The sequence below is a fragment of the Oncorhynchus masou genome, unplaced genomic scaffold, assembly GCF_036934945.1.
Source record: "Oncorhynchus masou masou isolate Uvic2021 unplaced genomic scaffold, UVic_Omas_1.1 unplaced_scaffold_1317, whole genome shotgun sequence".
Lineage (NCBI taxonomy): Eukaryota > Metazoa > Chordata > Actinopteri > Salmoniformes > Salmonidae > Oncorhynchus > Oncorhynchus masou.
This window is the reverse complement of record NW_027016661.1, coordinates 137955-156521: the sequence shown is the minus strand read 5'-3', so window position 1 is coordinate 156521 and position 18567 is coordinate 137955. Positions and strand designations below refer to the sequence as shown.

The 18567-nt window shown below is 40.6% G+C and overlaps 2 protein-coding genes across 3 annotated transcripts; both read left to right on the top strand.

Annotated features, from left to right (window-relative positions):
• Window positions 1-2424: 2424 nt before the first annotated feature.
• On the top strand, window positions 2425-6722 carry LOC135539002 (OX-2 membrane glycoprotein-like). Its single transcript, XM_064964892.1, has 5 exons — window positions 2425-2641; window positions 2807-3148; window positions 4124-4450; window positions 5085-5183; window positions 5388-6722. The coding sequence occupies exons 1-5, from the start codon at window positions 2602-2604 to the stop codon at window positions 5450-5452; spliced, it is 873 nt and encodes a 290-aa protein (XP_064820964.1). The 5' UTR covers window positions 2425-2601; the 3' UTR covers window positions 5453-6722.
• A 2696-nt stretch (window positions 6723-9418) lies between these two features.
• LOC135539000 (OX-2 membrane glycoprotein-like) lies at window positions 9419-15862 on the top strand. Of its 2 annotated transcripts, none has more exons than XM_064964889.1 (11): window positions 9419-9629; window positions 10604-10942; window positions 11243-11548; window positions 11692-11727; window positions 13404-13500; window positions 13604-13663; window positions 13830-13889; window positions 14427-14456; window positions 14593-14650; window positions 14859-14897; window positions 14992-15862. In XM_064964889.1, the coding sequence occupies exons 1-10, from the start codon at window positions 9578-9580 to the stop codon at window positions 14868-14870; spliced, it is 1050 nt and encodes a 349-aa protein (XP_064820961.1). In that variant the 5' UTR covers window positions 9419-9577; the 3' UTR covers window positions 14871-14897; window positions 14992-15862. The 2 variants fall into 2 exon arrangements, with proteins under 2 accessions (XP_064820961.1, XP_064820959.1); XM_064964887.1 differs by having other exon boundaries at window positions 9423-9629; window positions 14588-14650.
• Window positions 15863-18567: the final 2705 nt, after the last annotated feature.

Genomic DNA, 18567 nt, shown 5'->3' with positions numbered 1-18567 from the left:
AGGGACAATGTATGGGAGTAAAAAGTACCTTATTTTATTTAGGAATGTAGTGGAGTAAAAGTTATCAAAAAAATAAATAGAAAAGTAAAGTACAGATACGCCCAAAAACTGCTGAAGTAGCACATGATAGTATTTTTACACAACTGGTTATACTAATGTGATGTTAACATCACCTTCAATTAATGAAGTCACATAAGTATCTAAAGAGCTTTCAGTTTCACTTGTGTAATGCAACTAGTGTTTTCTACCTACTGGGGCAGTGGACTTCCCCCTTTTGCTATGACATTCAGACACAGTCACTCACTACACATCTCCTAGGAAGAGGAAATGCCACAACCCCTAACACCAGACTAACAATGGAGACCAGCAACCACAAGGATGAGAATCTGGGAACTTCCTACTGACACAATTACCAGAACAACACTTAATGTGAGAAGCATGTTGAAGAAACTCTGTGAACCCCTATGATAGACACACTACTTACTGTAATAGATTTCAAATTTTGAAAATGTCTCACTCATAGAATGCTCACCTTATTACCATAACACAGAGTCATCATTTCCCACATTGTAAAATGTTTTTGTACAGTACCAGTCAAAAGTTTGGACACCTACTCATATAAGGGTTTTAATTTATTTTTACTATTTTATAAATTGCAGAATAATGGTGAAGAAATCAAAACTATGAAATGACACATATCATGTAGTAACCAAAAAAGTATATAATATATTTGAGATTTGAGATTCTTCAAAGTAGCCATCCTTTGCCTTGACAGCTATGCACACTCTTGGCATTCTCTCAACCAGCTTCATGAGGTAGTCACCTGGAATGCATTTGAATTAACACGTGTGCCTTGTTAAAAGTTAATTTGTGGAATTTCTTGACTTCTTAATGCATTTCAGCCAATCAGTGTTTTTGTGACAAGGTAGGTGTGGTTTACAGATGATAGCCCTATTTAGTAAAATACCAAGTCCATTTTATGGCAAGAACAGCTCAAATAAGCAAAGAGAAATGACAGTCCATCATTACTTTTAGACATGGAGGTCAATCTATCTGGAAAATTGAGAACTTTTAATGTTTCTTCAAGTGCAGTCACAAAAACCCTCAAGCACTATGATGAAACTGGCTCTAATGAGGACCGCCACAGGAAAGGAAGACCCATAGATAAATTCATTACAGTTACCAGCCTCAGAAATTGCAGCCCAAATAAACGCTTCACAGAGTTCAAGTAACACACATATCTCAACATCCACTGTTCAGAGGAGACTGCATGAGTCACGCCTTCATGGTCAAATTGCTGCTAAGAAATCACTACTAAAGGACACCAATAATAATAATAATAATAATAATAATAATAAGAGACTTGCTTAGGCCAATAAACAAGCATTTGACATTAGACCGGTGGAAATCTGTTCTTTGGTCTGGTGAGTACAAATTTTAGATTTTTGGTTCCAACCACCGTATCTTTGTGAGACACAGAGTTAGTGAACGGATGATCTCCGCATGTGTGGTTCCCACCGTGAAGCGTGGAGGTGTGAGGGTGCTTTGCTGGTGACACTGTCTGTGATTTATTTTGAATTCAAGGCACACTTAACCAGCATGGCTACCACAGCATTCTGCAGCGATATGCCATCCCATCTGGCTTCCGCTTAGTGGGACTATCATTTGTTTTTCAACAGGACAATGACCCAACACACCTCCAGGCTGTATAAGGGCTATTTGACCAAGAAGGAGAGTGATGGAGTGCTGCATCAGATGATCTCCACAGTCACCCGACCTCTACCCAATAGAATTGGACCGCAGGAAAAGCAGTCAACAAGTGCTCAGCATATGTGGGAACTCCTTCAAGATCGTTGGAAATTTCAGGTGAAGCTGGTTGAGAGAATGCCAAGTGTGTGCAAAGCGGTCAAAGGTAAAAGAGTGGCTACTTTGAAAAATCTAAAATATATTTTGATTTGTTTAACACAAATGGTTACTACATGATTCCATATGTGTTACTTCATGTCTTCACTACTATTCTAAAACGTAGAAACTAAAAATAAAGAAAAAGCCTTGAATGATTAGGTGTGTCCAGACTTTTGACTGGTACTGTAGATTGACTGAAATCTATGTTCATCAAGTGTAGTAGGCATGTTACGTTTCTGGGGTGGAGCATTAGCAGCCAATTGGTTTGGAACTTGCTGTGGTTACAGTCGTCTTTCGATACCTTTAATGTGGTGACCTCTACAATGTAGTTTAATTTGGTACAGAGTATGTGAACCAAAAAAATGTTACGTCAAAATAAATACATTTCCGCGATTATTTTGTTGCAATGACGTCATTCAGCTTCAGCCTAATGTGCGCCACAAAAAAAAAATACTGACAGTTCCTTCTTCCTTGTCATGTATTTTACAGTAGATGTCACGTTGTAATTGGCTACGGCCGGGAACCACTGGGGAACTAGGCTACTCTATACCACCTCAACAATTTAAGGGCTTTCCAAAAACGTTATTTCTCTCTCGTTGAATCTGACTCACTTCACGTGCAACTAACGAAGCAATATATTATGGTCCAACGTGAGAAACAAAACCATGAGCTTAATTCAACATTCACCAGCTGAGAATGAATACTTTTCTCGTTCTCTTATGCCTGCTCTCTGAAGGTAAATTGTTTTCCATGGCTTCTGACTAGGGGTTGATTCTGCTCATATAAGATGAGATGGGTTAGGTAAACAACATTTCCCACGTTTGACAGGTTATTGATTTCTGTATGTAGGCTAAACTTGTTTTATTTATTTACCTGTTAACTTGCCTTCTTCCTTTTGTAGCGGTCTCTGTCAACGTCGTAGCTAGAGGAGACACCAGTGTTGACTTCAATGCCGACGCATCATATACCTGCACTCATGCGGACCCGACAGGTGTGCTGCAAGTCACCTGGCAGAGGCTGTTCAAAGACGACTCGGTGGAGAATCTGGCCACCTACAGCAAGCGGTTTGGAGCTCAAATCATAGACCCCCACCGAGGCAAGGTGGTTTTCACGGAAGCATCTCTCAACTCAACGTCTATTACCGTGAAGAACGTAACATGGGCAGACGAAGCCTGCTATATCTGTTCCTTCAATGTTTACCCGAGTGGATCAAGACGCAAGCAGACGTGTCTTACCGTTCAAGGTATTTAATGCACTGAATAATAACAGTTTTAGGGCGTACCTCTATTGTTCTTTATTCAATTGAAATTACATTTTAATGTAAGTGATATTGTAACTCGAAATAATATGCACAGGTACAAGCACACCTGGTCAACTAATGATCCAGCCCTTGATTAGACCTAGTTGAATCAGGTGTGCTGGTATAGAAGTGGAAGTCACTGGGGGTATCCTTGGAGATAATATTTTTGGGGAAACACTCTTATCGAGCATTCAAAAGACTTCATAAGTAATACATACGGTGCATTCGGAAAGTATTCAGACCCCTTGACTTTTTGCACATTTTGTTACGTTACAGCCTAAAATTGATTTTTTTTTTAAAGACTTGCGAAAATGTCTAACCATGTTTTTGCTTTGCCATTATGGGATATCGTGTGTAGATTGAGGAATTTGTATTTATTTACTCCGTTTTAGAATAAATCTGTAACGTAACTGAATGTGAAAAGGGAAGCAGTCTGAATACTTTATGAATGTACTGTAGATGCTTCACTCATACATTTAGAAGCAAAACCAGTACAGGTAATAGAAAAGGTCCTTACATCTGGTGCTCCACCAAATATAGAATAATCCTTTATTCACCCTTTACTGCAGGACATTTACTAAGGAATGATATATCTGAATAATACAGTATGGGCCGTGTAAAGGGTTGTATTAGGGGAATAGAAACACTATAGTTTAGAACACCAGCTAACTTCAACTATAAATCACCATATTGGCATTGTTCCATCACTGGCAGGATTTCCCAAAATTGTCTGAATCCCAAAACTGTCTGAACGACCATGAACTCTGCTGCATTAATAAGGGACATTTGCTGGTGTCAAAACATATGAAAACATGATACATATTTTGAAAGCTATTCTTAATTGATCTGTCTGGTAATATAAGTCATATATAAATAAACTCAACATGATCTAATATTCCCTGTTTCATCTATTCAAAGGTTTATCTGAAGTGAGGGCCACAATGCAAAAAGTCCCCAGCACTGAACCTAAAGCAGACATGGAAGTTGTGGTCAGCTGCTCTGCCACGGGTAAACCAGCACCTTGGATCCAATGGAACTTATATACAGCAGCACTCATAAAGACACCTAACAACTGGACTGTCATTAACAAAGACCAAACTGTCACAGCCAATAGCAACATCACCCTCCAACTGTTGCCAGGCTCCGGGGGATACGTGGACTGTATCGTAAACAATGGGATGAGGACACAGAGACACGAACGGGTCCTGCTTCCTATTCTCCCTGGAGAGAGGGAGGTTGAAGAGGGTACGTAATGTTGACGTGTCATATACTTTTAGACCATACACTTTTAGCATGTCAGTACAGAACGGTTCAACTTGAAAACATTGTGAAAACAACATCATCCCTAGCCTTATAAATAGTTTGCCAAATTCTTGATGTTAATAGGAAACATTTCCATTTGGATGCATGAATTTGGCATTCTATTTAACAGACTACATCATCCCCAGGGGCATGTCGTGATAGCCTTGTGACCAGCATCATCGTGCAATAGTGCAACATTCTGTTTCCTGAAAACAGAACGCAGCGATTTCAGGCTGGTTCCAAGAGGCTAATGTTGTGATGCTATTAGTGCTGTTAGTAATCTTATCTCACCCGTTGGGTTTAATGTTGACCACCATGGCAAAGCATCACGAGTCACTCCTTTTTTAAATCACACTGTAGTCAAGTGTTGTGTTGAGTTCTGGGTGGTTTCCAGCCCCTCAGGGAAGCTACGTGATGGATGATATGATTGGATAGATGGGACAGACCATGTTATCAACATGTTATTCAAACTGAATGCATTAGAAAAGAAGGGTGTACAATTCCTTGTCTTTCTCTTCGGAGTAAATGCTGTCTCTCCAAACACATGCTCACTGGAGTTTCATGTTTCACCTTCCAGATGACAAGAGGACATCCTCGTGGGCGGTTGGCATCCCAGTGTTCCTAATCATTTCCCTTTTAGTCATCTTGGGTTGTGTCGAGCTTCAAAAGAAAAAAGGTGAGTCCGCACAAGATTATCTGTAATATCTAATATCTTTATTTTAATCGTCTTAGTAAGACAAGTGGAATGAATTGAGTCATCAACTCTATATATGGTTCTGTCTTTTTATGAAATAAACTGAGCAACGCATGGCTTAGAGCTCCGTAATGTTTATGGATTCACTGCAGTACAGTATAGTAACCGTCACATTCTATCTGGCAGGTTGCAGCCAAGCAGCGTTGGCAACCACAGCAGACGAGCAGGACCGTCTTAGGAGCGTTGTGTAAACATCTGTCTGTTGTTGCCGACCGTGCTTATATGCACTGTAGCTGACAGCTGTTTTTGTTGAGGACTGGAGCACCTGTTGTTACTGAGCCTGGATGTTGGACCTTGTTGAATCATTCTTACACAGTCATAAATAAGCTAATTAACACATGTATTATACAAGCCATGATATGGTTAATGCTGTTTAGAGGTACTGAAATGGCACTTTTAGGTTTGAGAGATTGATGACCTCTTGTAGGTGAGTGTTGTGATATGAGGTAGGTTACTTGTTGCCTGGCTACCCAAACTCCTTGCTCCAACCAAATGTTACGCCAAAGGACATTAGTTTCTTCTTTGCAATGAGTCTGGATTTGAGTACCTCCCCAGCTTTTCACCGAATGCCAACACATTCTGGGCCATCTGATTTGTCCAGTAACGATGGGTTGAGTCAGAGCTAGAACACACGTGGGTTAAACAGGGGTTTGAAAATTCATTGGCTGTTACTGTGATTGGTTAGAGACAATCCAATCGCTGGAGACATTGTTTTGTACAACGCCCGTCGTGCCCCTCGTCACCACAAACAACTTCAATAATAACCCTACCCATATTCAGACTAAAGTATGTGGTGAAGGACAAAGCAGTGGGAGAATTTAGTTTGAGTCATCAGGCTAGGTTACCTCATCTATTAGGACAGCACCACCTACTGTTTGACTGTACTTTATTACAACATACACCAAGTAGAATATATTTATCTATTTATTTTATGTTCTAAATAACCAAGTAATTTATTTGATTTCAACCCACTTCAATATGATTGACCTTGTTGCACTTTTGTTCAAGTTAAGTTTACAGTGTATTGTTATTATAAATCTATGGAACTACAGATAGTTTTGTTGTTCTTCCTGTTATACCAGTGTAATGTGTGAATGTATTTGAGCTCTTAGAATGTAATGATGATAATGCACATTTTTGCTCCTTGATATATCGTCTTGAGTTCCTATTGTTATTTGTTTTGATAATGTATGTTGCTTGTTGTGTTCGATTCCATTTCCACTTGATTTGACACTGTTTATAAAATCAGGCTATTAATCTTGCTTGATCTGTAAAATGTTTTAATTGTTTTTAATTATTAAACATTCTTTATATGGATTGTGTTACCACCTGTGAAATAAAACTATATGCTGTATTTAAAAAATAAAAAAAACTGCCCATTGTCACCTTGTTTACAGTAACATCACCATTTAAAATCAGGGGTAGATTTTATAGCTCAGTTTACAGTAACATCACCATTTAAAATCAGGGGTAGGTTGTTATAGCTCTGACAGTAATATCACCATTTAAAATCAGGGGTAGGTTGTTATAGCTCCTTGTATACAGTAATATCACTATTTAAAATCAGTAATAGCTCACATTAATAACCATTAAAATCAGGGGTAGGTTGTTATAGCTCTGACAGTAATAACCATTTAAAATCAGGGGTAGGTTGTTATAGCTCTGACAGTAATATCACCATTTAAAATCAGGGGTAGGTTGTTATAGCTCTGACAGTAATAACCATTTAAAATCAGGGGTAGGTTGTTATAGCTCTGACAGTAATAACCATTTAAAATCAGGGGTAGGTTGTTATAACTCTGACAGTAATATCACCATTTAAAATCAGGGGCAGGTTGTTATAGCTCTGTTGACAGTAATAACCATTTATAATCAGGGGTAGGTTGTTATAGCTCTGTTGACAGTAATAACCATTTATAATCAGGGGTAGGTTGTTATAGCTCTGACAGTAATAACCATTTAAAATCAGGGTTATAGGACAGTAATAACCATTTAAAATCAGGGGTAGGTTGTTATAGCTCTGACAGTAATAACCATTTAAAATCAGGGGTAGGTTGTTATAGCTCTGACAGTAATAACCATTTAAAATCAGGGGTAGGTTGTTATAGCTCTGACAGTAATAACCATTTAAAATCAGGGGTAGGTTGTTATAGCTCTGACAGTAATAACCATTTAAAATCAGGGGTAGGTTGTTATAGCTCTGACAGTAATAACCATTTAAAATCAGGGGTAGGTTGTTATAGCTCTGACAGTAATAACCATTTAAAATCAGGGTAGGTTGTTATAGCTCTGACAGTAATAACCATTTAAAATCAGGGGTAGGTTGTTATAGCTCTGACAGTAATAACCATTTAAAATCAGGGTAGGTTGTTATAGCTCTGACAGTAATAACCATTTATAATCAGGGGTAGGTTGTTATAGCTCTGACAGTAATAACCATTTAAAATCAGGGGTAGGTTGTTATAGCTCTGACAGTAATAACCATTTAAAATCAGGGGTAGGTTGTTATAGCTCTGACAGTAATAACCATTTAAAATCAGGGGTAGGTTGTTATAGCTCTGACAGTAATAACCATTTAAAATCAGGGGTAGGTTGTTATAGCTCTGACAGTAATAACCATTTAAAATCAGGGGTAGGTTGTTATAGCTCTGCGCCAGGCTCACTTGGCTGTGTGTGTAATATTTGAGCTCCTTTCTGTTTTATGTCCTGAGAAGAGTTCCTTTAACCTTCTCAACTAAAACAATGGTTCTGACATTGGCTTACACTGTTTAAAAATAAAAATAAAGTCTCACCAGCTGAGTTTACTTTTAGCCTGGTGTATGGGGAGGGGCCATATGTGGACACAGAGGAAAATTCTAATTCCCTCTCTTTACTATAATATAACTCAGTTTCACCATGTCTCCTGCACACTACAGCTACCTGTATAGTCCTGTCATTTCTAAAGGTGATCTAATTAGTTTTATGCATCCTGCATTTGTCAGAATTGTTTTCTGAATGTACACAATATTGCTGATACTATTGCTTTCCTTTATGAAATGTAGTGCTTTTCTTGTCACGATCGTCGTATGAAGGAGACCAAGGCGCAGCGTGGTGTGCATTCATTCTCTTTATTAAAAGAATAAACACCGAACAAAATAACAAACGAAACGTGAAGCTATACAATATAGTGCTGACAGGTTAAGCAAAGCTACTACTAGTTATTTCAAGCCTGTGTATTTTATGAATATATTCTGTATTTAAAATCAGGGATAGGTTGTTATAGCTCTGCACCAGGCTCACTTGGCTGTGTGTGTGTAATATACACATAGTCAAGATCCCACATCAGAAAGTGGGGAAAAAGGGCTACCTAAATATGATCCCCAATCAGAGACAACGATAAACAGCTGTCTCTGATTGGGAACCATATCAGGCCAACATAGATAAACAAAACCCCTAGACCTACAAAAACCCTAGACATACAAAAACTAGAGTACCCACCCTCGTCACACCCTGACCTAACCAAAATATATAGAAAAACAGAGATATCTAAGGTCAGGGCGTGACATTTTTACAGCAGTTCAAACCTGTATTGCACTACATTCGTGATTTTATTTAAATAGCTATAGTCCATTTAACGCATTAATGTTTCTTATAAAAACATTGAATGTTAGCTGGAGACTGGTACTCAGGCTAGTCCATTTTCCCCTTGACACATGAATATCTTACATGTCTTTCCCACACACACTTGGTTGTGCATGCTGGCTGCACATGTATCATATACGTACAAATCAAATCTGCTTGCTGTGGGGAACATAGTTCAGACGCCACCCTTATCTTTGATTTCACACTCAATTTGCTGGGTCAATCAACCGGCTGTAGGGAGAGACTTACTTCACAGCTACATCTTTGAGCAAGCAATGGTACTGACACACACACACGAGAAAACCTTCATATAGGTGAAGTTAATCTCACCATTAGATTCACTTAGCTTGATGATACATCATGTTATTACCTCCAACCTTGCAACGATGTTTTCCTGATCCTGTTCTGTGTTTACTTTCACTTTCACTAGACGAGGGGTTGTGGAGAGACTAGCAACTGTCCTTTTCTCTGTGGGAGGAGCTCACAACACAAAATTGGCCAACAAGGTTTCTTGAAAAGTTTTTGAACTATAACAACAGAGCTTGTTAGTATTTAAACTATCCAACGGACTACGTTACCATGCCTCCCACAATGCCTCATTTGAAAACGGTTTCTAGTATGAAATACTACTTTGCCACACATTATCCAGAGGTCCATTTACATCACCTTTCCTCATCTGGCCACACATTGCTGCCATGGCTCGTGTTAAAAGTTACCTTACTCTTCTGCTGCTATTCCTTCCTGAGGGTGAGTTACATCCGTGTTCATATGAAATACATGATCGGTCTGTAGGTCTTAAATGTAAGTTAATCAGTATTATCAATTTCAGAGTTGCGTTTCATTATGATATGTAGATAACTACACTGCACTTATAGGTGCATTATGCATAAGTTGTAACTGCAGATAGTCCTTAAAGGAATACATTTAATTCAATAAAAAGTATTATATTTTGAACATTATTGACGCTAAGGTGTCTTTTTAATTGGTGAATAGCCGGTCCAGTCACCATCAGTATACAAACATCAGCATCTTCCTGTTCTATACTGTAAAACATGCAACTTATAAAAAGTCCATGGAGCCTAAATATCCCAGTTTCCTGGACATTTGAATTGGGAGGATTCTTTAGCTGACATGGAATACTTCACTGAGCCAATGATTTTTACTCAATTTGAGATTAATCAAAAAACCTGAGTTTGCTGAAACTCTCAGCTTAAAATGCTGTCTTGGCTCAAAATACATGTGTCTTATTAACAAAAATTCAAGTAGTTTGCCTAATTTCAGTTTATGTAACAAAACCATCCATGCTTAGTGTAGAGAATCACTGTACCATCTAAAACACTGTGAAATATATTTTCCAAAACCCAAAAAATATTGTACTTTCAGCTGCAATAAAACTGGAAGCATAGAAATAGCTCACATAAAACCGATCTACCACTTCTTAGACTTGCTGTCAATGAGAATGACAGATATATCATTTCTCTAAATTAATTTGTGAATTTGGTCTGGTTGTCCAAAAAGTTACATATTCCAGCATTACATTTGATAGGATTTATTTTAGCCCACCAAGGGCTAGTTTTCCAAGATTCCTTTGAAATGTACAAACATACAGAATGGGAATTGGAAATGATTGATGCAACACTGCATATACCTTTAAATGTATTTCTGCAGTTTAATCCCTTCACAGTGTTCACTGCAGGCTGTAACTATCTTCATGCATGCAGGGCTCTCTCAGCTGGTGAGAACACAGCAGGTTGTCATAGCAACCCTGGGAGAGGATGCTCACTTCAGCTGCAGGCTCATGAAACCCAAAGATGTGCTTCAAGTCACCTGGCAGAAAGTGACACCAGGGGCGACTGAAAATGTGGCCAGCTACAACAAACGATTTGGACCAGTAGTCAACCCACCTTTTCAGAGGAACGTGGAGTTTGAAGACGAGGGACTGCAGAACTGCTCTATTGTCATCAGAGGAGTGTCAAGAGGAGACGAGTCCTGCTACAAGTGTCTGTTTAACGCCTATCCAGAGGGAGCTATCAGTGGCAGGACCTGCCTCCAAATTAATGGTAATATATGATAACTAAGGAGGGGTTTAAGGGACATTACACTCTATAATCCAACTTGTATAATGTGAATTCACTTTAACATTAGACTACTTTTGACGTCTTAAAACAATGTTATGTCCCTTTAAAACAGGAACAATGGCCTCCAATGTCTTCCATCCATTGTTCTACCTTGACCTGTGTGTAAATGATTAACCCAGGAACAATTCCCTCAAATTATTATGCATCCATTTGACCTTGATGGACATGAAAACATTATAGTATTTACAATCACTGTGAACTGTGTTTGTTGTTGTCCTATAGAGCTGTATGGACCCTCACTCCTCATCACACAAACCAACAACAGTCACACCACTCTGTCCTGTTCTGCTACTGGACGACCTGCTCCTACAGTAACCTGGGACCACGTAGAAAACATCAGTCTAGACAAATCCACCATGGCTGATGTCACCCATCCCAATCAAACAGTCACTGTCACCATAACTGCCATGGTGGCAGCGTCCAGTCTACCTGACAAAGACACCAGGGTCGGGTGTGTAGCATCATCCGTTGGGGTCGTCAAGGATGTCTCCATGGTGATTCCAACTAGGGATCAAGCTTCATTTGCAGGTGAGAAATGGTTAGGGTAAATATCACCATAATATATATTGACATGATCAGGAACTTGATGTCATGGTGATTTACGGCCTGTGTTCATGATGATGTATTTCCTGTGTTCACGATGAAGTACTGCCTGTGTATTTCTGTGCTAGGTCAATCTCAGGTCTCTGATGACAGCAGGATCAGTGGTAAGTGGTTGTTATTCTAATAATGACAGGTCATAATCAACCTATTGACTGGCTCTTTTCCTATTTAACTTTTAGGTGTAGTGCAGAGCCATATTTAGAGTCGTGGCCAAAAGTTTTGAGAATGACACAAATATTAATTTTCACAAAGTCTGCTGCCTCTGTGTTATGGCAATTTGCATATACTCCAGAATGTTATGAAGAGTGATCAGATGAATTTTAATTAATTGCAAAGTCGCTATTTGCCAATTCCACTGCTTTTCAGCACTGCCACAAAAGGACCAGCTGACATCATGTCAGTGATTCTCTCGTTAACTCAGGTGTGAGTGTTGACGTGGACAAGGCTGGAGATCACTCTGTCATGCTGATTGAGTTCGAATAACAGACTGGAAGCTTCAAAAGGAGGGTGGTGCTTGGAATCATTTGTTCTTCCTCTGTCTACCATGGTTACCTGCAAGGAAACACGTGCCGTCATCATTGCTTTGCACAAAAGGGCTTCACAGGCAAGGATATTGCTGCCAGTAAGATTGCACCTAAATCAACCATTTATTGGATCATCAAGAACTTCAAGGAGAGCGGTTCAATTGTTGTGAAAAAGGCTTCAGGGCGCCCAAGAAAGTCCAGCAAGCGCCAGGACTGTCTCTTAAAGTTGATTCAGCTGTGGGATCGGGGCACAGGAATGGCAGCAGGCAGGTGTGACTGCATCTGCACCCACATTGAGGCGAAGACTTTTGGAAGATGGCCTGGTGTCAAGAAGGGAAGCAAAGAAGCCATTTCTCTCCAGGAAAAACATCAGGGACAGACTGATATTCTGCAAAAGGTACAGGGATTGGGTTGCTGAGGACTGGGGTAAAGTCATTTTCTTTGAATCCCCTTTCTGATGGTTTGGGGCATCCGGAAAAAAACTTGTCCGGAGAAGACAAGTTGAATACTACCATCAGTCCTGTGTCATGCCAACAGTAAAGCATTCTGAGACCATTCATGTATGGGGTTGTTTCTCAGCCAAGGGAGTGGGCTCACTCACAATTTTGCCTAAGAACACAGCCATGAATAAAGAATGGTACCAACACATCCTCCAAGAGCAACTTCTCCTAACCATCCAGGAACAGTTTGGTGACGAACAATGCCTTTTCTAGCATGATGGAGCACCTTGCCATAAGGCAAAAGTGATAACTAAGTGGCTCAAGGAACAAAACATCGATATTTTGGGTCCATGGCCAGGAAACTCCCCAGACCTTAATCCCATTGAGAACTTGTGGTCAATTTCAAGAGGCGGGTGGACAAACAAAAACCCACAAATTCTGACAAACTCCAAGCATTGATTATGCAAGAATGGGCTGCCATCAGTCAGGATGTGGCCCAGAAGTTAATTGACAGCATGCCAGGGTGGATTGCAGAGGTCTTGAAAAAGAAGGGTCAACACTTAAAATATTGACATCAACTTCATGTAATTGTCAATAAAAGCCTTTGGCACTTATGAAATGCTTGTAATTATACTTCAGTATTCCATAGTAACATCTGACAAAAATATCTAAAGACACTGAGGCAACAGACTTGTGAAAAATTATATTTGTGTCATTCTCAAAACCTTTGGCCACGACTGTACATGCATGAGGCTTTGGTGTAGTGTACCTGGGAAGTTGACCTCTGTCTTCTCTTGTCATCTCTCTCATTCACAGGTACAGTGGTTGGTGCAGTGATGGGTTCAATGTGTCTCATTGCTGGAATCTGTGTAATACTTTGGTTTCTTAAGAGGAGAAACAATACCTCATCCAGGTAGAGATACAAATATTACCTTGAAACAAAAACAGTTACTATGAATTTAATATGTGATTTGACTGCCAGTTGTTTACCAGTTGATCTCTAATTTGATGTACAGAAAAGCCCCAGTGTCTGGCCCAGAATTCAGCAGGACTCCAACAAAGACAACAACTGAATGGTGAGACTCATTCTAAAGAACCTGTAAGGGGTCAATAGGTCCATCAAATCTATTTGTAAGGAAACCTAAAACATGCTAATATAATTGTTAAAAAATCTCTGCCACACAGGTTAAAAAAAACCTTGTGTGCTCTTGTCAGTACATTGACATGTTTTATTCATTTCAGGGAAACGCCAACCTCCAGTCCACCAACCAGGGACACACAAACCTTCACTCCATCACGAATGTGAATATTTTTACAACTTTATTTAATTATCTTTATAAAGTGCTTGAAACAGGGAAGAATAGAACGTTACAAAAGAATGATGTACTTCTGTGGTGGTCATAGAGTCGTCATGGTGACAGCATCATGCACTCTGCTGCATGTTGATATCTGTTCTGCTTTGTGACTCATCGTGTCACTAATGCACTAGATATTCTCTCAGCTTGGGAAAGATGTGTATTTCTTTAATCAAAGAGTGGTCATGTTTATTATGTCAGTGTTTACATCACTGTCTGCAGGGCCGTTTCTAGCTTTTTGCCCTTCCTCTTGGCAGCTTAAAAGTTAATGTCCTGCAATTCAACAGTATGTTGAGACCCCGACTGACTTCCTAAAACATATATATACTGTATATAAAAACATTGTTTTGGTTGAGGGCCCCCTAGTGGCTGTGGGGCCCTAAGCAGCCGCTCACGTCACTGAAGGCTAGAAGCGGCACTGACTGGCTGTTTCCATAAATAATATGGTTCTTATCAATAAATTGACCATGTTCATTTCTTTCAGGACCACACCAATCTCCAGTCCATTCAAAATGTGAGTATTTGTACAACTTTATTTGATCGTCCTGGTAGAATGCTTGAAACATATGATTGTGAATTGTTAAAATGGGTTACAATAACCCCAAAATTCAAACATTACTCAAAAATGTACTTTTTGTGTTTCAGTTTAGACTCCCTCAGCTCCTCAGCCAAGCGTATGATGCAACAAGCACAAGGTGTTGTAAAGAAGTAGGTTTAAGTCCTCCTGTTTTTTGGGCGGGTGTTTTATACCATATTCTCTTATTGAACGAGAAGATCTGGAATTATGTTTTGAGGTGGTATTCACGGTGACTGCATACATGCAAATTAGTTGCATTTGCTGCATTGTTATGTTACTCACATCACTAATATAGTATACTCCATTCAGTCGATATTTAAATTACCTTCTTTTATGCAGAATATCTCCTGAGAGACCAGATGACCTGCAATGTAGAAGGTGAGCTGAAATCATTACAAATAATTACAAAGATACAGTCAAAAGTATATATGTTTTAATAAATATCTATGCCATTCTGTTGTATCCATCTTAGGAAACTTTTAGAGGGTGACGAGAACTGAGGGACGACCATACTGCCTCTGTAACGGTCTTCTTGAGTTGAAGGAGAGGCGGACCAAAACGCAGCGTGGTTATTATTCCTGGTTCTTTAATCAAGAAACTATACATGACTAGACTAACAAAACAAGAAATGTGGGGGTGGAACCCAAACCAGCCCTATCTGGTGCAAACACCCACAAAACCCAACACCAAACAGGCTACCTAAATATGGTTCCCAATCAGAGACAATGACTAACACCTGCCTCTGATTGAGAACCATATCAGGCCAAACATAGAAATAGACAAACTAGACATGTAACATAGAATGCCCACTCAGATCACACCCTGACCAAACAAAACATAGAAACATACAAAGCAAACTATGGTCAGGGTGTGACAGCCTCACACACATCTGTGTGGTTCGGAGAATGTTTCTATCCATGGGCATTGTGGGTACTGAATAGTGGACTGAATGGCTGACACACACAGGCCTGCTGGTTATTGTATATGTAAATACAGTCTGTATGTAAATATATTTTGTAGTTGGTTAATGATGAAACATGAGAAATCCACACTAGACTTGTGGTTTTATACTTCACTTATTTATAAATCACGTGTTGTGATATTATAACCTACACAATGTCATAATGTCGACTACTTTCATGGTGTGTGGTTTTCTTTCTTCACTCTTTATAAATCAAATGTTTTTTTATGATACACAATGTTGTAATGTCCTTTGTTGTGGGTGTGTGTTTGTTTTCTACTTTTATCAATACAATTTTAAACAACGTTGTAGTGTATGTTGTGACATCAGCTTGTTATACAGTGTGTCATAAATCTGCTGCTGGGAATGCTTAAAAAATGAATTGTCTTTGATTATTCTGCCACTCAAGAGACCAACCGAGGTTACAAACAAGTGCCACTAGGGGTCGCACAAATATAATTTTAGGGAGAGACGGCGTAGAGAAACGGGTTTGATACTGTAGTTTTGCAGCTGAATCTCTGACTTCTCTCATGAAGAGGCAGAACGCATCACACCCAGGTCTCTTCAGTTTAAAGATTGTTGAAACATGGATTTGATAGTCAGTGTACCAGATTGTTTTACACCACACAGAGGACTGAATTCAATAATTCTCACTAACTCCTTGGTCATGTTAACTGACTGATAGTATCTCATAGAACAAAACATATAAGATCTCCGAAGCCTGTGTTAACCTCATACCTTATTTTCAGCATTTATTCCAAAACCCTATTCTTTCTCCATAAATTTTCCCCATAGAAAGGGCTGAACTATTTTCCCCATAGGAAGGGCTGAATGAACCAGAGTTAACTCATTTTCAGTGTAATGGGTGCGTGTCGGTGGCAGGGAAGTCAGGCGCATGAAAACAAACTTGGTATAAACGGAGTCGTTTAATAAGTGCTCATAAAACTCCAAAATGTACAAAAAATAATATACGTTTGTACAAAACCCGTCGCACACCGACACATGATTTGCACATAACATACAATAAAACAATCTCCGACAAGGACATGAGGGGAAACAGAGGGTTAAATACACAACATGTAATTGATGGGATTGTAACCAGGTTTGATGGAAGACAAGACAAAACCAATGGAAAATGAAAAATGGATCAGTGATGGCTAGAAGGTCGGTGATGTTGACAGCCCGAACAAGGAGAGGGACCGACTTCGGCGGAAGTCGTGACACTACACCCCCCCGCTCGTCGGCACCGACCTCGGGGAAGACCCGGAGGGTGAGGCGCAGGGCGATCAAGATTGGGGATGGTGGAAGTCTCGCAGCATAGAAGGATCCAACACATCCTCCACCGGAACACAGCATCTCTCCGCGGGACCATACCCCTCCCAGTCCACGAGGTACTAAAGACTCCTCGCCCGACGTCTCGAATCCAGTACGGAACAAACGGAGTATGCCGGGGCCCCCTCGATGTCTAGAGGGGGCGGAGGAACCTCCCGCACCTCAGACTCCTGGAGCGGGCCAGCCACCACCGGTGGCGGAGCGAGTTCTGGGCCATCTCTGCCAGGGGCACAAAAGCTGCCCACTCCCCTGACCGGTCCTAGCAGTAAGACCTCAGAAACCTACCCACATCCCTCTCTCTACCTGCCCGTTACTCTTGGGGTGAAAACATCGCTCCTATCCCAGCCTCGGATGCGTCCACCTCCACTATGACCGCCAAAGAGGGATCCGGATGGGCCAACACAGAAGCGGAGGTAAACAGAGCCCTCAGGTGACTAAAAGCCCTGTCTGCCTCAGCTGACCACTGCAAGCTCACCGGGCCCCCCTTCAGTGAGGTAATGGGAGCTGCCACCTGACCAAAACCCCAGATAAACCTCCGGTAGTAGTTGGCAAACCCTAATAACCGCTGCACCTCCTTTACCAGGGAGATACACCACTACACCCTGCCCGTGCAGGTCCCTGAAAATCTCGTCTACAAAGGCTTGGAAAACTGATGGCGCATTCATCAACCCGTACGGCATGACGTGGTACTTATAGTTCCCAGAGGTGGTACTGAAAGCCGTCTTCCACTTGTCTCCCTCTCGGATACGCATCAGGTTGTAAGCACTCCTGAGATCTAGTTTGGTGAAGAAGTGCGCCCCATGCATTGACTCTGTCGCTGTAGCTATGAGCGGTAGCTATACCTCGGGTAACTATACCTCACAGTGATCTGATTCAGACCCCGATAGTCAATACACGGGCGCAGACCCCCCTCCTTCTTCACAAAAAAGAAACTCGAGGAGGTGGGTGAAGTGGAGGACCAAATGTACCCCTGATGCAGGGATTCGGAGACATATGTCTCCATAGCCGCCGTCTCCGCCTGTGAGAGGGGATACACGTGACTCCTGGGAAGTGCAGCTTCTACCAGGAGGTCTATCGCACAATCGCCCCGGTCGATGAGGTGGTAATTGAGTCGCCTCCAACTTGCTCACGATGCCCGCTGGGGCGTGGCCTATGGAGCGCTCTTTAAAATACGCTCTCGTATCAATATATTCCAACAGATTGAGTTATCATCACACATGCACCCATTTGGACCCAACAATGTGTGCTGCAAGTCACCTGGCAGAGGCTGTTCAAAGACGACTCGGTGGAGAATCTGGCCACCTACAGCAAGCGGTTTGGAGCTCAAATCATAGACCCGCACCGAGGCAAGGTGGTTTTCACAGAGGCATCTCTCAACTCAACGTCTATTACCATGAAGAATGTAACATGGGCAGAAGAAGCCTGCTATATTTGTTCCCTCAATGTTTACCCGAGTGGATCAAGCCGCAAGCAGACGTGTCTTACCAAGGTTAGTGAACTTAATTAGTGAATTACAGGTGACATCAATAAGGGATCATAGCTTTCATCGAGATTCACTTGGTCAGTCTATAATGTTTTGTACACAGTGTATATTGTATCCTAAAGATTGATAGAATTGTAGTTTACTATAATTTAATCAGTGAACAAAGAGGATTGATCAATAGACATAGTTCCTTATATTCACTGATGTCCACACATTCTGTAGTTGATGTTACTTTAATAATTCAACACATGGTCCTGTACTGCAGTCAGTTT

Excerpts from the sequence above, each read along its gene's own strand:
- LOC135539002 (XM_064964892.1), top strand. The coding sequence starts at position 2,602 with ATGAATACTTTTCTCGTTCTCTTATGCCTGCTCTCTGAAG. Across the intron at positions 4,451-5,084 it reads AGAGAGGGAGGTTGAAGAGG|ATGACAAGAGGACATCCTCG; the intron begins GTACGTAATGTT and ends TTCACCTTCCAG. Across the intron at positions 5,184-5,387 it reads CGAGCTTCAAAAGAAAAAAG|GTTGCAGCCAAGCAGCGTTG; the intron begins GTGAGTCCGCAC and ends TCTATCTGGCAG.
- LOC135539000 (XM_064964887.1), top strand. The coding sequence starts at position 9,578 with ATGGCTCGTGTTAAAAGTTACCTTACTCTTCTGCTGCTATTCCTTCCT. Across the intron at positions 10,943-11,242 it reads GACCTGCCTCCAAATTAATG|AGCTGTATGGACCCTCACTC; the intron begins GTAATATATGAT and ends GTTGTCCTATAG. Across the intron at positions 13,664-13,829 it reads ACAAAGACAACAACTGAATG|GGAAACGCCAACCTCCAGTC; the intron begins GTGAGACTCATT and ends TATTCATTTCAG.